This window comes from Lytechinus variegatus, chromosome 3, assembly GCF_018143015.1.
Source record: "Lytechinus variegatus isolate NC3 chromosome 3, Lvar_3.0, whole genome shotgun sequence".
NCBI classification, from domain to species: domain Eukaryota; kingdom Metazoa; phylum Echinodermata; class Echinoidea; order Temnopleuroida; family Toxopneustidae; genus Lytechinus; species Lytechinus variegatus.
This window is the reverse complement of record NC_054742.1, coordinates 74,723,831-74,750,142: the sequence shown is the minus strand read 5'-3', so window position 1 is coordinate 74,750,142 and position 26,312 is coordinate 74,723,831. Positions and strand designations below refer to the sequence as shown.

At 36.0% G+C, this 26,312-nt stretch overlaps 1 protein-coding gene across 2 annotated transcripts in view; it reads right to left on the bottom strand.

The window, feature by feature from the left end:
• Positions 1-6,016: 6,016 nt before the first annotated feature.
• Positions 6,017-26,312, bottom strand: part of LOC121411927 (ADP-sugar pyrophosphatase-like) — a 41,101-nt gene continuing 20,805 nt past the window's right edge. For both annotated transcript variants that reach the window (XM_041604835.1, XM_041604836.1), the window contains exons 4-9: positions 25,132-25,239; positions 16,889-16,984; positions 12,187-12,242; positions 11,429-11,474; positions 10,291-10,353; positions 6,017-6,244 (exon numbers count right to left, since the gene is read on the bottom strand). In XM_041604835.1, coding sequence (XP_041460769.1) covers positions 6,132-6,244; positions 10,291-10,353; positions 11,429-11,474; positions 12,187-12,242; positions 16,889-16,984; positions 25,132-25,239 — 482 coding nt within the window. In that variant the 3' untranslated portion in view covers positions 6,017-6,131. The remainder of the gene's footprint in view (positions 6,245-10,290; positions 10,354-11,428; positions 11,475-12,186; positions 12,243-16,888; positions 16,985-25,131; positions 25,240-26,312) is intronic.

Below are 26,312 nucleotides of genomic sequence, written 5' to 3'. Positions count from 1 at the left end.
TTGTCATGACGAATATCCGCCTTTTTCAGGATGGGCGCTCGTAAAAATAATACGGCTTATTTTCGTTTGTGAACGCAATTTTTATTGAATTATCCGCATTACTCTTAGGCGGCTAATTGGAGGATAGGTTTATGAAAAGGGTATAACTCACAATGTGAACGGAAATTATCATCAGTAATTTAGTAAGAGCAGTCGTTATCACCCATCTCAACATAGACACTCTTAACCTGGGTTAAGAGGAGGATGATTGTGACGTAGCAACTCCGCAAAGAACATGGATGGATAAATGTCATCAAGAAAAATAAGTACTTATGGGGGTATGAATAATTTTGAAACTGGTCAAAAGTGATAACAATCTAATAATGCAATAAATGCAAATGAGACGATATATTGCATCATCGCAAATTCATAGCCGAGTACTGATACTACTACCATTCCAGGGAGATTTCGCAAAAATATCACTCGTGAGTGAGAAAAAATAATAAAAATACAATTTGTGTGGTAGTAAGAGCAATTTTGTTGATAATTGTAGATACTGGTATTTCAAGTACATCACCAAGGGTACCTCTCCTCCATACAAAGCATATCGATTCAAGCATTTCATGTTTATCTTTCATTTAACACAGTGGATGGTATTCTGATAGTCTAAACTATGTTGACTTTCATCTTCCTTATTCATAGCTAAGATAATAAACAATGAATTCATTAAAAATTCATTACATATTTTCATTTTCCTATTTTCTAACTTCTCAATACAATCAGAATACTCCATTAATAATAATAACATTCAGATTCATTTTGTTCAGACTTCATAACATACCATTTCATCATTTCTTTATTTTTTTAACGAAGAATATAATTAATTACTGTAGTAATCTTTGGATGATGATGATGAGCATTGTAGTAATCAAATGTCCTATAGCAGCATGCTATAACCACACTGACATGACCACATTCAAATGTGCACTATCAGCAACCTCCGCAAACCCTTTCTGTATATTGTTATCATTACGCTATTCATAACCATAGTATTGTCAACCAGACTTTGTCATTTCTTTTTAACAAATGGGGTAGACAAAGAAAACAAGATTCTTGCCTAATATCACGATCAATAAAATATTCAATACGATCTTTTGAACCCTTGATGACCTATGACCTTATCCACATGAAAACATGTTTATTTGTACAATGTGTAAACACAAATGATGCAGAAATAAATAAATGAGAGCAATTTGAACAAAAACTTGACCTTTCGACAAGGTGACTTTTGATCCCATCATCCTCATGAACACACATGTGGTATTACAAAAGGATCATTAATTTTGATAAAAATTGATTTAGAAATAAGGAAATGAGAGCAAGGAGAACAAAAAACTTCAAAACAGAATGGATATGACCTCATATCATTTGATGCTTAGATGACCTTTGACCTCCTCATTCCCATGGGCTTGCAAATGTACCAAGTATGAATTTAACTCATGCAGTAAAAAAGAAATGAGAGCAACTTGAACAAAAATATTTTTGTAACAGACTAACATGAAAAGCGATCACTTGGACTCTGCCGAACTTCATTCAGGCGAGACAACAAAAAGAGGACCCCAAAATCGTATTTTGGGAGGTGGAAATGATTTTAATAGATGTGTTAAGCTTGATCAAAATCGGTTTACATTTCCTGATAAAATGATGGCTGTAAGGTGCAATTAAAGGGCAGAGCAAGATGGTGTGGCCCAAGTAAAATAATTCATCACTAATGAAAATGCTGACTTTAAGATGTACATGAATTCAGAAAGTTTACTTTTGCTTATATAAATCAACAATTCCCAACTCTCACATTATTGGTTTGACTTATTTCAAATCATTATCTTTCTCTATGCCATTTTTTCCCTTTGGGAAAGATATGAGTGAATCAATGTGTATCTAAATACCACATATTTCCAAAAGGGTGTTAATTGAACCCTCTCATATCATATGTAACATAATACATAGAAGAGTTCTATTCAATAATATCCACATATTTACATTGTATGGCTGTACTCTATCAAAATAATACAAATCACACAAGTTTGCATTAAAATTACGTGAACTAGATATGGCACATTAATATATGTTCATCATATTCAAAGATTCCTGAGCACCATATTAACTTATCAATACTATGTACAACACATGTAAAAAAGAATCATGGAATGAATTCAAAATAAACAAAAATCTTATCACTTTAATGCTATGAGCTAGTGGTGTATACTGAGAACATTATATCACTGATATCTTACCATGTATGAGCAAGGAATCAATATACTACAAACATTTTGTTCAAATGTACGTAGTTTAATCAGAAATGTAAATTGGCATCTGTAGTTGAAAACCAGTCTATATATTATCAATTACACTTCATATTATCAATTACGTTTCAGAAATTTTACTTAATAATTCCTAATCTCATATTATTGGTCTGACTTACATATTTCAAATCTTTATCTTTCTTTATTGAGAAGGGATCCATGCACATCACACTACATTCCCAATCATCTGGTTTTGGATCATGGCTAATTTATTTCAATAAACCAATAGATGATCTTCCTGAATAAAACAATAAAACATCCTATAGATATGCATGATTTATACACAACATTTGCATAAATTTCCACCATTGTTTTCATATGCACATAGATTACATTGATGAGGAAACCTAAGTTTACTTGAAATATTTTTCTTAAAAATACAGTGAATTGATTGTTCATAGCTTGACCAAGCCTGGCTACTTTTAAGTTGCTTGAGCATTAAGGCAAATGTTAAAAACAATTGAATTCATTGTATCTTGGGCCTTGTTGGAAAAGCACAATATTAAATGAAAAGTAATAATTGATAATAATTATAATCATGACAGTAATAATAACATTACCATCACTATAACCACTTCTACTACTACTACTACTACTACTACTACTACTACTACTACTACTACTACTACTACTACTACTACTACTTCTTCTTCGACTACTACTACTATCTACAAATAAAAAATGGAAATGAACTACATTACTTCATTACATTTCTTTTTTTATGCCCAGTATTCACAAAAGTATATTAAAAAATGATTAGCACGTAAAAATGTCATACCATAAAATAATGAATTGCAGTGTTACTGTTTGAAGTGAATATAGCAATTAAAAAAATCTATACAAGTATATACATCGTGTACCAGATAAAGAATAATGAAACTAGGATTCTCAATGTTTAATCATAACTCAATCACGAATATGATTATTAAAAGATATAATTTCAAAGCTTATAGTCTCCTCTTTTATCTGATGTTACTCTTAAAAAAATCTTAAAATCCATATTTTATTGTTCGAAATAGACACCAGATATGACATACTCCGAAAATTTGTTTTGCCCAATTGATTGTGGGCCCGGCAGCCGCAGTGCAGCGCCAGATCGACGAGGCTCTATCCCTTTAATTATTGAACACCAAACAGGGTAGCAGCAACTCCCATCTGTTAACGTCTTTTGGTCTGACGCGGCCGGGGTTGGAACCCTCGACCTCCCGGTTGTGAGACGGACGCTCTACCAACTGAGCCAACACAATACCTACTTCATGCATGAGTAAAAAACACTTTAAGAAAAACTCCCCAAAAGGTCATTTTGTGAGCAGTATTTGAGTTTACCCCCCCAAAAAAAAAAAAAACAGTGTCTCAAAAAAGTTTTACATCTGCTTTTCAATATACCTCTTCACAAAAAATAACAAAAACAAAAATAATCTTTATGAAAATACCTGTATTTCCATTATCATGAAATAAATGTGTTTTCACAGATTGCCTACTGCAGCAACAGCACGGTTTATCGTCAACAGATTGATACGAAATGTAAGTCTGACATTATACATGGCTGAACATCAGCAGAACATAGTGATATACTACATGTAGCACATCAATGATGTGGAGCTCATCCAGCATCTCAACGAAATTTATCACAATTTTTAATTTCAGCCCAGTTGACACTGTAGTGAATTATATTGGTGACATAAATTGAGGAAAAAGAATTGAAATTGATATAGAAATTACATAGAACAAGCATTCTTTGTGATTTATGAATAAATTTTGTATACATTTAATAGCATAAGTAATGTTCTGATCAAAATTTCTAAATTCTGTGTAGAACATTGGTGAACCTCATGTAGCTCTCAGATGGAACCAAAAAAAATCAAAATCAGTCAACAAATACATATTTTTGTGAGTTTTGAAATATATGCATGAATAAGCATATTTAATGAGTTTCAAAATTCTGTGTTGAAATTTTGTATCCCTACCAAGAGCTTTCATTTAAAGGAAACATATGAAGGAGAAAAAGCATTTTTTGTGATTTATGAATAAATTTTGCATAAATTAGCATAAATAATTTTCTAGTCAAAATTTCAAAATTGTGTGTGGAAATTTGGTGACTCTCATGTAGCTCAACCAGATGGATGAAAATAATCAAAATCGGTCAAAAAATAAAGAAAAAGAAGCATTTTACGTGAATTTTCAAAAATATGCATAAATTAGCATAAAAACTGTTCTCGACAAATTTCAAAATTCTGTTTACAAGTTTGGTGAAATAGTGTCAGCATCAAAACAACAATAATGAACAAACATAATAATTTTGTGATATCATCTAAAGTTCATTTGAACAGAATCCTGCGTAGTCTTTGAAAAGAAAATTAGCAGTCTTGGGGCTGTATTGAGGTAATTAGAGCAAATTTTTATTTTACACCTGAATTAGCATAATCAAGTCTTATCATTTTGAAAAAATTTACCCCCACAACCTTGTAGATTACATTACAACCTACCACAATACAAATTTTTGTACGGCTCACGTGATCAGCTAATAATAAAAGGATGTGATTTTTTTTTATATCACATTGAGTAAGAGAGAGTGAGGAGGGAATGAGGTAAGGGGATTGCAAATATTTATTATTAAGTAGTATATATGTATAGGCAGTGAGTTGCAAATTTTCAAAAATAAACTAATTTGTGTCAAATATGAAACAGAGACAGTAAAACAACATGGATGAAGAATCAAACAGGCAATTTGCTTAAAGAATCTATCAAAATGTCTAGATGACAGTGTTGTATGCATGGTACTATGGCAACCATTGATTCTAGGCAAATTTCCTCATCAGTCATGTATTATAGTATCAAAAATATATCTCCTGAAATAAGTCCTCTTAAATATATCTTGAGTGATTGCCAACATATTTAATTGCTATTGTTGAGAAAAGTATGTTCAAGTACAGGTGGGAACCTGTTTATCAAGCACTGATTTTAGGCTACGTGCAAATTTAAATCTTATATTTTATCCTGCATGTAGACTGCTCATCTTAATCCCAGATCCAAGGCATGCACTTCAAGATAGCAAAACATATTTATTATTGGTGATGGTAGGATCCTGAGTCATTCAGCACATTACATACTTCCAGACACACAAACAATTAATGAATCTTCTACTTTCCATTTGAATTACAATTTAAAGCCAGTCTTTAACTTGGTAAAAGGTCATTAATATGAATTAGACTCCAGTATCATTTAACATTCTAATATTACAAAAGTGTCATTAATGTGTTAACACCCATTAAATTCTAAATTCTTTGTCCATTAGCGTTTGAATGTAGAATCTAGTGCCCTCTCTCAGCTATGTTTTTATTGAAAACATCACTTTGAAAATCAACTTCACAGTTAGTAATTGAATATTAAAAAGTTACTGATACAGATCATATCCTGATATTTTAACCCATTTCATTCTTCAGGAGGGGTTCTATTTAAACAAGACATAAATAGATATCTAAATTTGATAGGGCACTCAATCTTTTGATGTAAATCAGTAGATTTATTCAATAAAACACAATTTTAATTCATATCCTTCTAATCATAACCATTTTGAGGCACAATATAATCTAGTAATCAAGTGGGATAGTGACATTCATTTTGAGGTACAATATAATCTAGTAATCAAGTGGGATAGTGACATTCATTTTGAGGCACAATATAATCTAGTAATGAAGTGGGATAGTGACATTCATTTTTGGGGAACTTACCAAAACTACCATAACTAAAGATTGCCTTTAAGAAGGTATTTTTTTCAAGATGGCGGATCTAATCACTGTTGATGATAGTAGAAGGTACCATCCCTAGATGTGGGTGTGTTAGAGTTGATGCATACATGTAAACCTGAGCATCCACAATAACATCCTTCTCCTTCGCCATTTCTATAACAGAAAAAAAAGGTACCAAGAATTTTCATAATAGAATGTGAAAAAAACACAAATGAAATAAAAACCCAAAATTTAATTGATGAAATCTGCAATAACCTTGAGCAGAAAAGTGAAATGAAGACTAATTTGATGTCGATCATTTTACCACAACACATTATATCAACATCTGATAACTTAATTCAATCTGGAGCTCCCTCTACCTTGAAATTCAAAAGATTTGCAATTCTTTTCAAAATATCTTGATAGAAAAGCTTGGTAGAGATTATCAAGTTATTACTTCACTCAAAGAGATACATGTAGTATACTGGGATTAATTAAAACCTAGTACACTGGGGCACCTTGTTGTGTAGAGCTATTCATTCAAGTATAACTCCAGAGTTATGTATAGAGTCAGTGTTGCGCTCCATGGCGTGACTGCGCTGCTCACGCTATGCGCAAGCTAGTTAGTGCGAACGTATTATCACCATCACACAATAGTATACAAATGATGCATGAGTGGGTTGTTAGGAATTGTGTGCACAAGGTTATGACATGGTTTAACCTTCGAGGCACAGCCATGTAGGTTTATACCCATTCACACATAGTGCGAAGTGAGCTATAATAACATCGCTCTAAGAACATGATTTCACAATGGATTTTTTAAATAACAGAAATAATATTTAGAGAGTCAAAAAGGGCCTAAGCTTCGATCCTAGCAGAATCTTCGTCGGAGGCAAAATGACAAACATATAGAGTGGAACAACCATTATATAGACCACAGACATGCAACAGAAACTCTTTTTCGCTACTCATTGGGGCTCTTTCCAGTAAAATGGCTTTCTGTTTTTTTTATTTTGAAATATTTTCTTAATATAAAGGCATATAAAAAAGAGCAAAATCACTTACCTCGGCCTAGAAAGTGGGTTCACATCTCAAATAAAAGGAAGCTCATTGGTGGCGCTTATAAAAATCACAACCTTAATTCACCTCATCGTCGGTATTTTATAATTGTCTAAATTCATTGTATGTACAATTTCTATGATTGTTTGATCAAATATGGACACCAACAAATGCAATACCTTCAAATACACACTTTTAGATTATCACTGATGATGACACTTTTTGGAAATCATTTAAAGCGATGACAAATTACACCATAAAAATAGAGAATTTTATGTGCCTCGAACAAAGCCAGCCGTGCGAGTCTTTGTTCATTTGTCAACAAACATCCACCAAAGTCTTTTGCCGACTTCGCTTAACGCTTCTCATCCATTTGCGTGTAAAATAGTGTAGTGCCTTGTCTTTTCCTTGTAGTGTCTTTGATATGTATATAAATCACACGCCCTCCTTAGTCTAAATTGGTCAGCACAGAAGTCTGGAGCACCAACCTCAACAGCGAGAAAAATATTATTTATTCAAAAGTCAGGTAAAAAAAAGTCCCAAAAGAGACTTTACATCAATCGGTAAGTAGAATGTAACATTTTTATTAGATTTGAGATTTCGTCAAAGTATCAAATTTTGTGCAATCCCATGGAAGGTTTTCATCTGGACTCCAGGAATCTCAAAAAAAAGTGGAAGGATCAGCTAAGAGAGAATTGCATGCATCGTGCCTTGATTTTCTTGTGGACGGCAGCATGTAATGAACCTTTGATTGGTTTATACCATACTTCCACTGATGCACAAAAGAAACCCATGCATCCATCTCTTTTAAAGAATCAATAATTTTATTGAATAAACCACATTTCATGATTTACCAAATGGAAATGCAAAGCAATATCTGATATTTTGAGTATAGTAATGGGATATGGCAACATATTACCAAGATTAGCACATGCATGTATTGATTTAGTCCAGGGTCCTCATTACTATTTAGAATTTTCATGCATCCAGTAAAAAAAAAAATCATGCATCCGGTAAATTGAATTCACAGGACACATGAAATTATCATAAATTCGGTAAATCATTAATTTTTGTGGTTTATTCAGTAAATTTTTCCTTTCTATCAAACAGCTGATGAATGGGTTTCTTTTGTGGGTGAGTGGAATTATGTGCATGTAATAACTGGCATTAAGGTCTAAGCCTACTCGACTGCACCTCGTGGGTTAAACCATGCACCTTATGCGCAGAGTGTCTACCGAAGCCCATGCATCACTTGTATATACTCGAAATGCAATATAAAGCTTGCATTGCCATTGGCTAATGTGGGCAGTGGACTACTACTAGCCAGGCTAAGAATTCCTGTAGCTGAGTGTGTATATGCCCGGGCAGTGCTAGGGCCGGTGCCTATACATGTAACTGCCAGTTGACTGGCCCTGAGAGTGACTAGCTTGTTAGACCTGTGCACCTATCCCCAGAGCGTATGGACTACTCAATGAGCAGGACAGTGATAAAGCAGGCATTTAAACAGAGAATCATTTATAAAAAAAAAATTTGCATCCGTTTACATGCGCGTTGACATCTCATTAACCTTTTTGAGCGATAGCTTGTTTACAATGGATATCATTTTTATTATTCCATCATTGATGTCACAGATCATTCAAAATCTCAGACGCACTGAAAAGCGAGGTGTCTCCACCAGGCAATTCTCCTGATGCAACAGTGCACACTACTCAGATTCCGCTGAATGCACTGGCTGAACAAAAAAGTAGGTCTGTCAGCACTGCTCTGCAGAGCATCGTATAGATTTTGGTTCAGAGGACTATTGCTTTAACATTGTGATTTATCCCTCGTTCTAACCTACTGACCCTAAAAAGCCTGGAGGGGGACAGGAATCGGCTCCCTCAACATCTTTCGAGATAAAAACTTGTCGAGTGCGCTGCTCACTGACTTGTAACTTTCAAGTCTCGAGCAACTTTTGAGACCAATTTGTGAAACATGGTTGAGTTACTCGAGTAGTTCGGAACTTATGCTACATTACCCAAGTGAAGTGTCAGACCCAGAATTGCTTAAAAATCTGATTTTATATTCAAATTTTAAATGTAGCCAACTTTGGTAACTGTATAATTTATTTTACTATTAATGAGTACCAGTAAAAGCAATCGATTTCACATTATTTATGACTGAGTTCAGTTTGAGTTGTCATGGATCACATCCGAAGGGCTCCCATTTTTAAAAATGCTGAAGAAAAATGAGTTGTTAAATTTCAAGGTCACACAACCTGATGGCCCAATGAACATATTAAATTGATAGGAAATGTAAGATCTCCCCAAACAATCAAATCTGGCATTGACTTTGTTAGTTTAATTGGATTGTCTATTTGGGGCCTTGCCAAGCCAGATCAAATTTTTGGGTGGCACCTCATTTTGGTCCAATTTGAATAACAATGGCATCAAAATGCTCAGGAGATGATACTACAACAAATAAGGTGTAAGATGGTCCCCTAAAGAATTTAAAACATCACCACTTTTTACCCCTGTATAGCCCACCTCTATTTATAGATCATCACAACTAGTATATACACGAAAAGAATAAAAAAACTTTGTCCGAATGTTATTGAATTGAACGTTACTCTTTTAAATCAATTGCATAAACTTGGTATGTAATCAACAATCATCAACACACTTTCATCTCATTATAAATTAGGATCTAAATTTGGGACAGGCATGTAGAGATACCACATGATTGTTCTATTCAGTTTTCCTCGCCATTTATTTTCATAATTTCAGTGTCTATTTTGCGACATACGTGGTTCTATGAAGCAAACATCAAAGAGAATCAAGGATGAAGATGGGCTCACAAGATTTATGACCTAATGACCGGGTACTGCTATGAATGATCTTACCTTGTAATCTATGACGCAAACTGGTATAAGATGAGCACTGCAATGAATGATCTTACCTTGTAATCTATGAAGCAAACTGGTATAAGATGAGCACTGCAATGAATGATCTTACCTTGTAATCTATGAAGCAAACTGGTATAAGATGAGCACTGCTATGAATGATCTTACCTTGTAATCTATGAAGCAAACTGGTATAAGATGAGCACTGCTATGAATGATCTTACCTTGTAATCTATGAAGCAAACTGGTATAAGATGAGCACTGCTATGAATGATCTTACCTTGTAATCTATGAAGCAGTTCATTGACTGGTATAAGAAGAACTTCAACAAATTCATCATTTCCTGTGGAGGGGAGACAAGAATCATCTTTATCAAATGATCAAGAACAGAGGGTTTTGTTGTTAGTTTGAAGCAGGACAAATCACTAAAACGTATGTAGAAAATAATGCAACTCTTGAAATCGTAATTTTGCCATAAATTTCTCATTCATTTGGAGTTTATTTTTGTTTCTTTTCTCCAGTGATATGAATATATGTGGGGGGGGGGGGACATGAGCACACCTGGCATAAAATTCTTAACAAGTGGAGCGACTCTGGCTGTCTCACCCCGCATCACGCGATTCAATATAGCAGCAGTACTGACTATGAATACTACTATGAAATAATTGACAAAAAACACCATTCATATAATGATACAATACTATGTTCATTGACAATAAATGACATTTGAACTTGATCATGCGACCAAGTATTTGGGCTCAAACAAAAATAAAGTGTGAAAATAGCAGCTTTTGTCAGGTGAAAATATTTATTTTGTAGCATATTTTAGATCAAAATTTTAACCTATATTACAAAATCTTTGACCTGAAACTAAAGAATGATTTTTCTTCTTTACAATGATACCAAAATCATGAAATTTAATGCGCAATTAGAGCAGCAATGACCGAAGGAAAAGAGGTGTTTTGGTCCGCATCAAGCTCATTAAATATGCAAAACATCTCAAGTCATGAATATCACTTGGATGAAAGAAGCCACTTTCTTGGGACTTGCCGTCTGACTGCCTTATATCCAAGTTTAATGAACTAGGTCCATATACTTTCTAAGTTATGCTGACATTTAAAAAACTTAACCTTCAGTTAAGATTTGGTGTTGACGCCAACGCCGTCAGAAAAGCGGCACCTACAGTCTCACTCTGCTATGCAGGTGAGACAAAAATGTGAACTAAAGAGGTAGCAACAAATAGCATCATTTCAAAACAAAATACATATCATCTAGCAAACTGTTTTGATAAAGGGATTCAATTTTGATGAATGGTACCAAAATTACACACAAAGTCATCAAAAATAATGCTAACAAAATCAAGAATTCAAAAGGAAAATTAAAAAAATAAATATTGATTAAAGTAGAAGAGATGTTACCTGGATGAGCGACTGCACAGTCATTAGCATTGTCATTGCCATCGATCTAGTCAAAAATAGAACAATAAAAAATTCAATGTCTGAGGTAATCACGGTGGAAAAAGGTAATCACCAATGAACATATACTACCCATAATCTTGAGAACATTGTAAAAATCTCATTTCACATATGACCATTGCTACACCTGTGATGAAAGTAGAGAATATATAGATTGCATTTCAGGCCAAGGGAAAGTCAAAAATTATTTTAATAACAACTTAAGTATGGTTAGCCATAAGAAATTCTAAAATCACTCTAAATTGCATGAGATAAAATTGAAATAAAACAAATGAGGGGGCAGGTTTAATGTGAGATTATTAGAAGTACTTTCATACTTTGACAAGAGATCGATAGAAAACATCAAGTACCTCAAAATAGGACTTCTAATTCTTATTGTGTGCAAATAATTTGTAATTTAGGAAGAAACTCATGAAAGAGCCCCCTAGTCTTAAGAGGGTGAATAGGTTGACTGAAGGATACTAAAGAATGTTCAAAAGGAACAGACTCAAAAGTCTAAATTTTTCTTCTCGGCAAACTTCATTATGCAAGGAAGTATTTTCCAGAAAATATAATTGGGATCATTGAAATATCTGATGCATCAATATAATCTAAATTTGTTAAAGCGTCAGGAAAAGATTGATAATCCCACTTTGCCTACAATAGTTAGTCATCTAGCTGTCCATAGTCAAGTCAAGAGTATTAAAAATTATCAAACTTACTTGAACATGAACATAGCTACACGTAGATGATGATATGCCTGGGTCTAAAACTGTACCTATAATAAAAACAAATAAAAAACATCAATAACATTAAGGGTAAAAGAAATACTTTTAATAATCATCTCAAAATTTCTCAAAGATACTTCTGTTGAAGACATATTCTGAGCTTTTTCTAAACTATTTTTCTTACTTTTTGAACAGAATACATAAAATTGAGTTTTTGTAAACTGGACATTTTGGTTCAATTTTATACTCTACATATTACACACTACTTGGAAATGAATGATGCTACACATTCTAAAAATCTGTTTATTCCATGTGCAGAGAACACCTACTATTTTGCATGAAAACAGGTGTTTAGTATAGTTGGGGGAGATGGAGGTGTTTCACAAAGATTTAAGTGTGACTTAAAGTCGCGCTTAGATTACCAGTAGTATGTGGAATGTACGTGCCAACGCATTGGTGATATCATGCTATAAAGAGAACACATGCTACTGGGTATTAATCAAGGCCATTGCTTTGTAACTATCATGTAAGCATCAGCACTAAAGGTCTGCCAAACTCATTCAAGTATGTTTAGAACACAGTCCCTGTACATAGGTAGGTGTTTCACACCTATTCACAATCAGCAGAAATCAACTACATGTAGAATGAAAGAAAAGTGAGGACAAATTTGGGGGGATTTCAAATTCACCCGACTAGAGTTCAAATACTAGTGCATTGGCTCAGTTGGTAGAGCGTCTGCCTCACAATCAAGAGATCGGGACTACAAGACCAGGCCGCATCAGACCAATGAACATTAAAAGATTGGAGTTGCTGCTACCCTGTTTGGTAGAGCTACGAGGATCTAGTGATGCACAGTGGCTGCCAAGCTCACGATCAACTGGGCAAAAGTATTTCTGTTTCAGATTTCAACAATATGTTACAGATTTTGCATACTGTATATTAACCAGGACACTCATCTCAGTCCCACTAAAGGCAAAATGAAGTGAGATTGAACAGATGTTCTTAGATATTCCAGGGGTATTCAATCTACAATATACCCACATTGTGCTGCACTCAACCCAGGTGAGGTGAATGGGTTCCCGATAGGAAGAAATTCCTTGACTGCTTGAGCGCCTAAGTAGCCCAGATAACCTTGGTTCAGTACAGCGCATCATGATCAATTTCTTGCAGAAGAATATTACGCAATGGCTGGGATTCGAACCATGATCCTCTGTTTCAAAGTACAGAGAAAAAATCAACTGGGCCATGACGTTTTAGGAGAGCATGAGCCGAATAGCCGGGGGGGGGGGGGGAATTGACCAGCATTAAGAGTATAACAACAGTCATTTCATTCTGGCCAATTCTCCTTGATTAGGAATATGTGGAATGGGGGCTTAAAAGTACTAGTCTAAAGCTGTTCTTACAATTACAAATGACTTTACGGATGACAGGTGAACTTTACTTGTGCTAATTCATATATCCCTATGTAACTGGTTAAATTGATCTCCGAATCATAACTCTTCCAACATTAATTTCCACATTTCATAAACATGTATCCTCCAGTCTGGCTAACCTGTTCAAATCAGATCCTGTAATGACCTGATTGTGATCTCTCTAAACATATTCTTGCAAAATACAAACTTTACTTAATCTCAAATAATATTTCAATATCTAATCTCACTACTAAACAAGTGGAATGCCTCTGGCAGTTTTGGCTGCATTATGCTATTCACAAAAAACACCATTCATATGATAATAAAACACTATATTCATTTACCCTAAATGACCATAGACCTTAATCATGTGTTCTAAGACTAAGACTCTTGCTAAACAATAGGTAATACTTGATTACCCTTTCATCCTTGTTTCATGATCTAGATCAATAAACTTTAAAGTTATGATGACAATTCAACCATACCCCCAACACAGTCAAAGTTCATTGACCGTAAATGACCTTTGACATTGGTCATGTGTTCAATGATACTTGATTACTCTTATATCTAAGTTTTATGCAATAGATCCACAAATTTTCAAGGTTATGATAGCAATTCAAGAAATATTCATGTAGGAGCTATATCTTAGAATTTATAAGCTCTAAATATATGCGGGTTCTTCCAACACAGAACAAGAACAAATGCTTGGCTATAGTCGGAGCTGTCTGATCTTTCATCGGGTAAATATTTGTGCACTTGCTGAAAAGATCAACAACTACCAGTATAAATCAGGAGACTATTCTGGAAGTAGGGAGCTCTGCAACATCCGCAAATACTTTCTGAAGAAGACGCTCTGTGTTGATATTGTGAAGTGATGCTCGGTACTTGGAATTTGGCAATCTCATCAACTCACATGCTGCACAAGTTTGGCAATAGTTCACAATATCTCTGTGTACAAATGGCCAATAACAAGAGGATTTGGCCTTTGAAGTGTTCTTCGGGTACCAAAATGTCCGGCAGCGGGATCACCATGTAGCTGGTTGAGAGCTGTTGAGGCCATGGAGCGTGGTACTACTGCTTGGAATGTAGTTTCACCAAGATTTTTTGTATCTGGCGATAGAGGATGTACTGTTTTGTACTGGGAAAGAAATTTGATGAACACCTACACAATCTCCTTGAAGTACTCCAACGCTTCAGAGAAGCCGGACTCAAACTCAAGCCAGTTAAGTGTCAGTTCTTTTGTAAGTTACATACATGTACCTGTGTTATGTCATCAATGCTAACAGTGTACTTCCTGATCCAAACAACATCAACAAAGTAGCATCTTGGCCAAGATCAAAGAACCCTACCAATGTCAGATCCTTCCTTGTACTATACTCCTATCGACGGTCAAAGTCAAAGTTTCATGTAAAGTGCGGAAGCTTGAAGGCAAATTTTTCCTATGGTTCTTTCAAAGAACAAAGTTACCAAGAAATTAAACAAGTGATAGTGACCCATAACAAGTGGAATGCCTCTGGCCGTCTCACCTGCATCACAGGATTCAACATAGCAGCAGTGCTGACTTTGAAAACTACTAAAACTCGCAAAAGATGTTCAGTGATACTTGGGTACTCTTATTTCCGTGTTTTATGAACTAGACCAATACACTTACAGAGATAGGATGGTAATTCAACAAATGATGCACCACGCCGTACACCGAGGTACCGTAGTACCCCAGGGTACGGCGTTGTGCAGCGCCATCTCGTGTTGTAATAGTGTACAGTTACATTGTTGTCATGTTGATCTCGGTCGTACGATCAGTGCGACAATCATGACAATGAATGGGGACAATGATCACAACGCCTATTTCCTTTCTTTGATACAATCTAATGCCAATAATAGTAAACAAATTATGTTATACTTAAGAATTTAAGTATACTTTTCGACAGCTAACTTACACAAAAGATTAGCTTTTAATATAGTCCCAAAACTCGCCCCGGTACACGCGGTGGGGGTGGTGTTATTATTGAACAGTGAAGATTAGAAGATTAGAACACTAAAAAGAAATAAAAAATCTATACAAAACATTAAAATATACTTGTACACATTTTTTGGTAACCCAGGGTACAGCGCAAAAAAATAAAATAAATAATTCAACAAAATGGCGAATTATTATTTGGTACCCCAGGGTACCAAATACTGCATCAAATACCCCCAATGTGGCCAAAGTTCGTTGACCTCACATGACCTTTGACCTTGATCATGTGACCTGAAACTTGCACAGGATATTCAGTGATACTTGATTACTCTTATGTCCAAGTTTCAAAAGTCAGATCAATAAACTTGCAAAGTTATGATGGTAATTCAACAGATACCCCCATTATGGCCAAATTGCATTGACCTTTGACCTTGGTCATGTGACCTAAACTGCGCACAGGATGTTCAGTGATACTTGATTACTATTATGTCCAAGTTTCATGAATCAGATCCAAAAACTTTTAAAGTTTTGATTGTAATTCAACAGATACCCCCAAATCGGCCAAAGTTCATTGACCCTAAATGACCTTTGACCTTGGTTATGTGATGTGAAACTCATGCAGGATGTTTGATGATACTTGATTATGTCCAATTTTAATGAACTAGGTACAATTTTAATGAACTAGGTCCATATATATTCTAAGTTATGATGACATTTCAAAAACTTAACCTCAGGTTAAGATTTTGATGTTGATTCCCCCAACATGGTCTAAGTTCATTGACCCTAAATGACCTTTGACCTTGGTCATGTGATATGAAACTCTAATAGGATGTTCAGTAATACTTGATTCACCTTATGGCCATGTTTCATGAACTAGGTCCATATACTTTCTAAGTCATGTCATTTCAAAAAATTTAACCTTAGGTTAAGTTTTGATGTTGACGCCGCCGCCGTCGGAAAAGCGGCGCCTATAGTCACACTCTGCTATGCAGGTGAGACACATACAAAAAAATATACTAGCATTGTTAGAAAGACAAATTTCCCTAAATCATAGTCTCTCAAAATGTAGAATTCTAGACCTTTTTGGGACTTTGGAAGGTTCTAATGGCCAAATTGAGGCGGACATCAAAGGACCAAAGTAAAAAAATATGAAAAGAATAAACTGGGAGGACAGTCACATGTAAGTGAATTAAACTTTAATCATTGACCATCTCTCATACATGTATGTTCAAGGATATCCAGAGTTAAACTCAAATCATACATGTAGATTAGAATTTGAATTAACCAGAGTTCAGAATATGGGACCAAGTTTCATTGAAGCATTTACCTGGAGATACTGATAACACTGTTCCTGTATATCCCGTCTCTTCTTTCAATTCTCTAAGTGCTGTTTCCTCTAAGCTTTCATTTGGCTCAACTAATCCTGCAAATTAAAAGAATAATTACAAGATCACATGAGTAATTTTACAATACTAGGGAGGGAAAGTATGACATCAGACTAAAAATATAAATTCTGTAATAAAATGCTCTGAACACACTGAGTTATCAATAAACATTCATGAGATATCCATATAACCAGGGAAGACAGTTCAAGCAGTCTCCAATAATATGAACATACTTTGGTTTTTTTCTTATGTATAGGTCTCTATTGGCATTTTCATGAATTATACATGGTTATCCACCATAACAAATGTTACCTAAGCATGGGTGTCGATCACGGGGGGATGGGGGGGATATATCCCCCCCAATATTTCAAGTGGGGGGATGGCCTGTATTATCATCCCCCCCAATAATTTAGGGTAAAAAATTATAATAATGATGATGAAAAAATGAAAAGTTTGATCATGATGATTATAGTATGCCATCAATCAATTTGTTTCCCTCGCAATTTGTGTATATTGTTATTAAATAAAAACAATCTTTTTCAGGACTATTAAACAGATGGGTGGAGGTTCAAGATGAAAAAGAATGAAATGTTCATGTATCTGATATTTTTTAACACATGACATAAAAGGACCCCAACGAAAATCAACTTTTGTTGATTGGGTGTTCCATCCCACCAGTGGTGAATAAATTAATTTAAATATCATTAACTCAAAAGGGTGGAAAAATAAACGGGAGTAAAAGGGTGGCAAGATAAATAAAGGAATGACGGTAAGCCCGATGGCGCACGAGAAGCCACACAGGTTGTAATTTGTGCTAGTCTTAATTGGTCCGAATCTGCATTTTATCATCATGCATTAAGAAGAATAAAGATATTGCCAGTCAGGTTAGATTTAAGAGAGAAGTTGTATACACAGAGGCGTCGATCCTGGGTGGGGGGGGGACAGGGGGCGATCGCCCCACCAATGAAAATATTGGGGGGCAAACATATCGTTTTGCCCCCTCCCAATAATTCCGCATGTGCAACTAAAAAATAAAATAAGATTGTAATGCTACACTAAAATCAGCAAGCGAGATTGAGATACCAACTCGATCTTGATTTAAAATCATGCTCAAAATGTCTACTTTTCAGATTGGAATATAAAAATTTTCAGCTCGCGCTTCGCGCTCGCATCATGTACCAAAACCCCATACTTTTCATGATTATATAGGTGAATATAATGTCCCGTTTTCATTTCTAAACCTCAAAAGAACTTTGATTTTGCAATAATCTTTTGTTGGATATATATCTTCCATTAAAATGTCCTTTTTTCCAGATCAAAATATCAAAATTTTCAGCTCGCGCTCGCATCTAGGCCTATTGTTCTTCTAGATACCCATCTTAATCATTGGTACCAAAAATGCTTAGAATATCAAGCTTTCAGGTCAGAATATAGAGAAATATCAGCTCGCTCTCTAGTGAGATACATGATCGACCCTCCTCATGAGTTACTACAAACAAACGTAAACAGGTACATTTTTCCTGTTTTCATGACATACTAAAAAAATTTAGCTCGCGCTTCGCGCTCGCATTGTTGGTGAAGGTGAGATATGTGTCTCTTTCTCATGAGTTATATATATATATATACATATATATATATTGTGATCGAGCGCCTTTGGAACGTTGATTCATAATTTTGCCCCCCCCCATCTGAAAAATGGATCGACGCCCCTGTGTATACATCATGCTCAATAAACAGATCACTATGTACATGGTCCAGTCAATTTTTGTCATTTTTTCTCGGTATGAGTTTAGAATAGGCTTTTACTTGTAACACAAATTGAATTTTCAAAAAAATTATACAAGTATAGTACACTACAACAATGAAGGAATTTCCAAGAACACCATGCATATTAACCACTCCCAAATGTCCTAACTTGTGATTTTATATAGTGGGGGTAATGTTGAAATATCCCCATCCACAAGAACATTTGTGTCAATCATCCCCCCCAACCAAGAATACCGATCGACACCCATGTACCTAAGATTTAGAGAATTAGCTCATTTTCTTCACACAAAAGTCCAACAACTTAAATGTTTTTAGTTTGTGCTAACATATGATTATATCCTGCCAGTTAGACGTGGGGGTATTAATTTCTTCGCAGATTTCTCCTACCTCTGAAAATGCATGAAACATTTGTTACACAGTGTCCAAACATGGACACCAAATTGAAAGTGGCTGCCACATAAAAAAAATCTATTTCTGGATCGATTAATATTCATCTGTTTTATAGACCTTTGTGCTATATATTTCTGTTTATTTCAGATTATAAATTAACAGAACTATGGATGCAGAACATGTATTGATGACAACAAATATGTCCCTAATTTTGAAGGCAATTTCTCATTGTTTATCCATTATTCAAGGATTTCTTCAAATTGAAGAAGTTTTACTATAAAGGTATCTCATTAACTAGTCCATATTCTAGCTGTGCTGTGGAACATTTGTTACCAAAATACAAGCTGGACACCAAGAGTAATGTGCGTTCCATTTTTGGAAATCAATAATTTGAGACCTTTAGTGACAATGTATTTGCAATTTTCTGTTATTCCCTGCATTCTTGACAAAATACATATGTAGATAAATTGCTTCACATGTATACCCTGTTTTGAGCATGTCACAATTTGGTGTCCTCAAATTGACTATTTTTCCCACAAAAAGCTTTGTAAAATGAAAATGCTTTTGTCTCTAGGCCTAATTTTACTATCCTACTAGGCCCGTTTTGAAAGTCCATTTTTGATGCACATGTACACGGCATATTTTTTGGTTGTGTACACGTTGTAAACAAAAACAGCCAGCTATGTTAGGTATGACAACTTGCGTTGTCTGAATTTCCACCAATAATTCAGGAACTGATGATTACAATACTCACATTTTGTTCACTTGATTTTTCTTTCTGATATACTGCAAATGTAAAGTGTTTTAAATGACTGTATATTGCTTTGATATCATACAATCGCCAATCTCACTCAAAAGTTCGGGAGGAAGATCAGATATGACACTGACATGACCGCCACTCGATCGCTATTGAGGCATGGTCACTGCAAACAGTGTACACTTCTATCCCATGCACACACAGAAGCTCAATTTGATTGAGGGAAGATAGTTGATCGAGAGATGGGAGAGAGGATAGAGACATGTATAGGGGAGGGGAGTGGGCTAGATTGAGAGAGAGTTGGAGAAAATCAGGTCGACTCAATCATTTTAATCCTCTCATTTTATTCCATCATTTATAATCATTCATTTTATGTATATGTTCACAACCAGAATAATTGTTTTAATCATCTATACTGCATTATTTGCCCACATTATTTCAGAGCGGAAGGATGTGTTTTTATCAGTTCCGGGAAAAAATAAACATTTTGCAGCCATAATTGATTGAAATGTTTCTTACCTAACTGTTTGGTCATTGACAGCAGTGAGCTTCGTATTACCCTTTTTCTCATATCTTACTGACATTTAAAGCTTTGGAACATTTTATACTGTTAATTTGGTTAATTCACTTCATCTTTTTTTTAGTCATTTGAACATATTTAGCGGTTTGTTATCCCTTACGCGACGCGATGATGCTCTGTGATGTGAATGTGGCAAGGTGGGTCAACAACAATTTTATGATGATGTCACAATGGCATTAGTTGTAAGCAGACTCGATGTAAAGAACTCAAAACTGAACTACAGAAACGTGGACTCAATAGATCGGTGTTAAGGAAATGCTAGCTAAGAGGCTGCAAGGTGCAATAGATGAATTAAATCGTTTGCATATCCATGATGATGCACAAAGTAGCAAAAATGATAAGCAAACCAACACAGAAGAAATGGATCTATACGAACTATTTAATCTAGTGTAAAAATGTGTGTATAAACTCGCAGAAAGAATTTTGAAGCTTGAATTCAAGATTGATGGTGAGAACTTGTGAAAAGGAGGAGAATCTTAATGATTTCAGTGAACGCTATCACGAGGGTTAATCCACAGGAAGTTGAAAAGATTGTTGAAACCATTCCGGTTGAAAACAAGTTTGATGTTCTTGAGGAGACTGGAAACTCTCCTCAAGCAGAGTCTACAAGTGCAATATCCATAACTGATCAAATTAGACAGTATCATGAAGGACATCGCCGTCAACGCCTTTGTGAAGTTCCTGATACTGTCTTTGAACGTAGCGAAGGCAATGGTTTGAAGATTCCTACGGATCTATCAACAACCAAACAATCAAATGAATACTGCCGCACGGCAGAGCTACATGTAGATGTATCTGATGCTGTCCCCAGAAGAGGAAGAACTGATGCCATATCTGTGTCATCTAGCCAACCAATTCGACAAGGGCATCGTAAAAGCCGTTTCAACGAGCAACCTGCTATCATCGAAGGTGACTCGATGATTAAGCACACTGAGGGCCGAATCTTGAGCAGAAACGTAAGGTAGTCTGTCACTCTAAACCAGGAGCAAAGGTGGCTGATATATCCCTCAGGAAGGCTACTGAAGATGTAAAGGCTAATGGAAGTCCTTCTACTGCCGATGAAATCATTGCCCTAGCTGATGTGATTTCGATGAAGGGATGTAGCGTCTACCTGTCTGGTATCAATACACCGCAGATGGGAATCGGTTTACCAGAGGGGTCTTGCGGATAGAGTAAGCTCGTTTGAAGAGAGCTGCATATGATAGGGGTTGGAGTTTCATTGACAATGATAACATAGGTGACAAGCATCATGGCAGGGATGGAGTCCACATCAACAAGGCATGGCAGGCTGTTGCGTCGATCCTACGACGCAACTTTGAGCGACCTCGAGAGCAGTACCGGCCTACACCTGAACAAAAGTCCTACGTTGAAGTTTTAGGATCATTTGTGTGTGATTTTAAGATGGCCCTTCCAAGAGGGATAATAAAGTCGACAGATCTCCATCCATTGCTTCCAATGACAAAGGCTCAACAGGGTTGGCCTGAGTATCTACAGTCGTCCTCAAAATTATTCATACCCTTGTTGATATTTGTGATTTTTCATGTTTGTGATGAAATGAATGCATTTTATCAAGTTTCTCTATGATTTATGTGTGACCTACAAGTGAAAGAATAACAACAATGCACAATTCAAGAAATTTCTCTTTTCAGGGGTATTTTATTCATAGATATTCAAACAATGTCATGTTCAAAATTATTCATACCCTATAGGTTTTCTGAGTCCAATGTCTTTCATTAATAGTCAATAGCATAGCCTTTGTTCTTACGACTGCTTCTAGACGATTCCTGTAAGTGTCCACAAGCTTCCTGCACGTCTCCTGCGGGATGTTAGCCCATTCTTCCTTGGCGTAGGCCTCAAGCTGGGTCAGGTTGGTCGGGTTCCTAGCCATCACTCTGACTTTCAGGTCTCGCCACAAGTTCTCGATCGGATTCAGGTCAGGACTCTGACTTGGCCATTCTAGGACGTTGACATCATGGTCCTTGAACCATTTCTTCACCAGCTTGGCGGTATGCTTTGGGTCATTGTCTTGTTGGTACTTCCAGTTGGGGCCAAGTTGGAGTTTTTCGGCAGATTCCTTCAAGTTCTCATCAAGGATCTGGATGTAATCCTCCTTTTTCATGATTCCTTTGACTCTAACAAGGTTACCTGTGCCACTGGAAGAGAAACATCCCCATAGCATTATGTGCCCACCACCATGCTTGACGGTTGGCAGTGTTCTTTGGATTGTATGCTTCCCCTTTCTTCCTCCAGACGTATTCAACATCCATATGGCCAAATAACTCCAACTTCGTCTCATCAGACCACAGGATGGTTGACCAAAAGCTTGGATTTTGCTTCAGATGACTTCTAGCAAAGGCCAGTCGAGCCTTCAGGTGTTTCTTCCTGAGCAACGGTGTCTTCCGAGGCCTGCTTCCATGGAGACCTCCTTTGTGCAAGACTCGCTCCATGGTGGACAGTGACACCTTCGTCCCTGACCGGTCAAGCGTTTCAAGTAGGGCCTTGGTTGTGGTCCGGGGGTTGTTGTTGACCTCTCTGCAGATTTTCCTGGCAAGTTTAGGAGACACCTTGCACCTCCTGCCACACCCACTAAGGTTCTTCACAGTGTTGTACCTCTTGTGCTTCTTGATTATGCTCTGGACTGTTGCCACAGGGACGTCATACTGCTTTGAAATGGCCTTGTAACCTTTTCCCTCAATGTGGGCATTCAAAATACGTTGCCGTAGGTCCTCACTGACCTCCTTCTTCTTGGCCATGATTATCAGAGACTGAGAATTACCAGAATGCTTTCCTCTATTTATACCCTTTTAGAAAGATGCTATTTTCCATCATTGTTTAATGGCTTGTTTAACAAAGAGGGTATTTAATTCATTGGAACATCTTGAAATAACTATAGAACAAAGAATAGCACATTCCCAGACAGTGAAAATAATGCGCATTGTCATAAAAGGACATTTTTGTTGAGGTATTGGCAAGGGTATGAATAATTCTGAACAAGTGCAAAAAATAACTTTCGACCCTATCTATTATTATGCTAATGAAGACTTGCCAGCTCATATGTCAAATCATGCATTGCAACAAGCAGACAAAAGATACAAAGAAAGTTACATCATAATAGCTTTTACAAGTAAAGAATCTACCAAAGAATGTTTTTCCACAAGGGGTATGAATAATTTTGAGGACAACTGTACATGTAGGCCTTGTTATGCAGTTGAACTTCACTCACTGATAAACTACTTGATTGAGAATAATGGATCAATGGATCCCAGCAATAAAACAAAGAGGCATTTAATAAACTTTCTGACTTAAACATTTATAGTTTGATATATAAGATTGAAGAACTGAAAATCCTACTTAAAAATGAGCCTTCTGATGTAATTTGTTTGAATGAAACAATGTGTGACTCATCCATACCTGATTCTAAACTTAAGACAGATGATTTTGTTTTCATAAAGACCGAAACAGACACGGCGGAGGAGTCGCTATGTACATCTCAAATAAGTATGATTTCAAACAAAGACATGATTTGAGCTAAATGTATGATGGCTTGGAATATTTGTGGCTGGAGCTATGCCATCCCTACAAATCTCTAATAATAGTAGATTCAATATTTAGATGTAGAGAAATATATATATAAAGTTGAGAGCTCATCAGGAGGGGGAGAGAGAGGTGGTACAGACAGACAATATATAGAGACACAGTCAGAGAGGGGGAAGAGAGATGAAGAAAGGGAGGGGGAGAGAAAAACAACCTGATCAGCATAGAGAAGGGAGAGAGGGGGAGTTAAGGGACTGTGGAGACAAGAAAGAAAGAATGAGAGATGGTGGATAAAAAGAAGTCAAGGGGAGGAGGGTGTAAAGGGTGGGATGTAAGATTAGAGAGAGGGGTCAAAACAATGACATCAGAAAAATTACGAGATGTCTCGAGGTCAACAAACTTTGAACCTCCGAAGAACACATTCATGTGAGCTGTAACATGAATGCGAGTGTGTGGCTAAACTTGTGTCCAGCGGGAAATTTAAGCTGATCTTCTTGACTGTTTCACTAGGGAATTGCATACTTAGTGGTTACTTGTGGGTGAGTCCTGTGGCTTCAGGGTGGATATGAAATTGGAATGTTAGTGATTAAAACTTGTGCAGCGTATGAGAACTTAGAATTATTGTGAGGGCTGTGAGCTTGTTCACTTGTTTACAACTCCCATGCAAGTTTTATACAGATGCTACCGTGTACAAGGTCATGAAATTCAGTGCACATGCACTGACTTGACTGTGTGTGTACACGTGTACCTGAAATGGCCCTAAGACTCATCTATTCAATGCTTCCTACTCTTAATTGTTCCTAAATCTATTACTATTATATTTGTAATTTTTCTCTTTCGTTATTTCTTTCTTCTTTCACTGCGCCTTGGGCTCTCTGCCGAGTGGATTTGGCGCATTACAAATCACATATATTATTATTATTATTAACTCTACATCAAGAGATGAGGATCCCTTAAAAAAATCAACACATTTGACCCTAAAACACAAGAAATATCTGTTGGAAAATCTCTCCACTATCATAAAAATACTTGTATCATTAAAAGGAGTTTAATAGTGGATCAACAGACCAAGAGACAATAAATTAGTTTTCAGAGATTGAGCCACCCCCTGCCCTAAAAAAAAAATCTTATAAAGCAGATATATTTGGCATACTTACCAGCAGGAAATTCAATAGTATAGCATTTAATAGGTGGCCGAAATTGTTTGACGAGTACAATACAATCATAGTGGAGCAATCTATTGAGTATGGCTATCATAGCAACACCTGCAGTAAAAACAAAACAAAACTAGAATTACCAATAAATAATGACTGTTACCCTTGCCCTATGATGTTACCATGGCAACAAAGTATCAAACATCTCGACTTTACCCAAGATGAACGTTCACGTCAAGTTTCAAAAGTAACGTTAAAAAAATCTTGGGAACTACTTTTCCAGTTTTTGCAATAACATGCTGTTACCATGGCGACACATTTTCAAACACATTTAGAAAAGGAAATTGCATGCTCTTGCCCAAAGAACAATGTTGGTGCCAACTCTCATGAACACTCATCAAAAACTGGGGAAGTATTTTGATCTGCAAAGAGTTTTCCTGGGGTTTTGGCCATATGTAGTTATTAGTTATTCGGTAGTTATTATGGCAGCATGATTTTGAACACATGCAAAAAACATGTGTTGCACATCTTTACCTCAAGACCAATGAGAGATTTTAAGTTCTGAAGTACGATACCGATCGTGATATTGATAGCCCATGACGTCATGCTTCTGGCTGCTGATCATCTCAACTTCACGTGAGAAGTCTCAATGATGAAAGTGAAATGGGTGAGAAATTGCAGTAAAATCTTAAGTACAGGATGCAAAGGGTAAAATCACTAAAAGAATCAGAAAGAGTAAATATCATTTTTCATTAAAATGTACAAAGCTGTAATGATTTACTCATATTAACAATAAAAGCTAATTTAAAAGGGTGTTTCATCCTGTATGCCGCCTGTTTGTGGGCTTCAAATAAAAACAAGTGGAATGCCTCTGGCCGTCTCACCTGCATCACGCGGTTCAATATAGCAGCAGTGCTGACTATGAATACTACTCTAACTCGCACAAGATGTTCAGTGATACATGGTTACTCTTATGTCCAAGTTTAATGAACTAGACCACTTTTTATGAACTAGACCAATAAACTTAAGAGATATGATGGTTATTCAACAAAAAAACCCAACATGGCCAAAGTTCATTGACCTTACATGACCTTTGACCTTGATCATGTGACCTGAAACTCGCACAGGATGTTCAGTGATACTTGATTACTCTTATGTACAAGTTTCATGAATCAGATCCATAA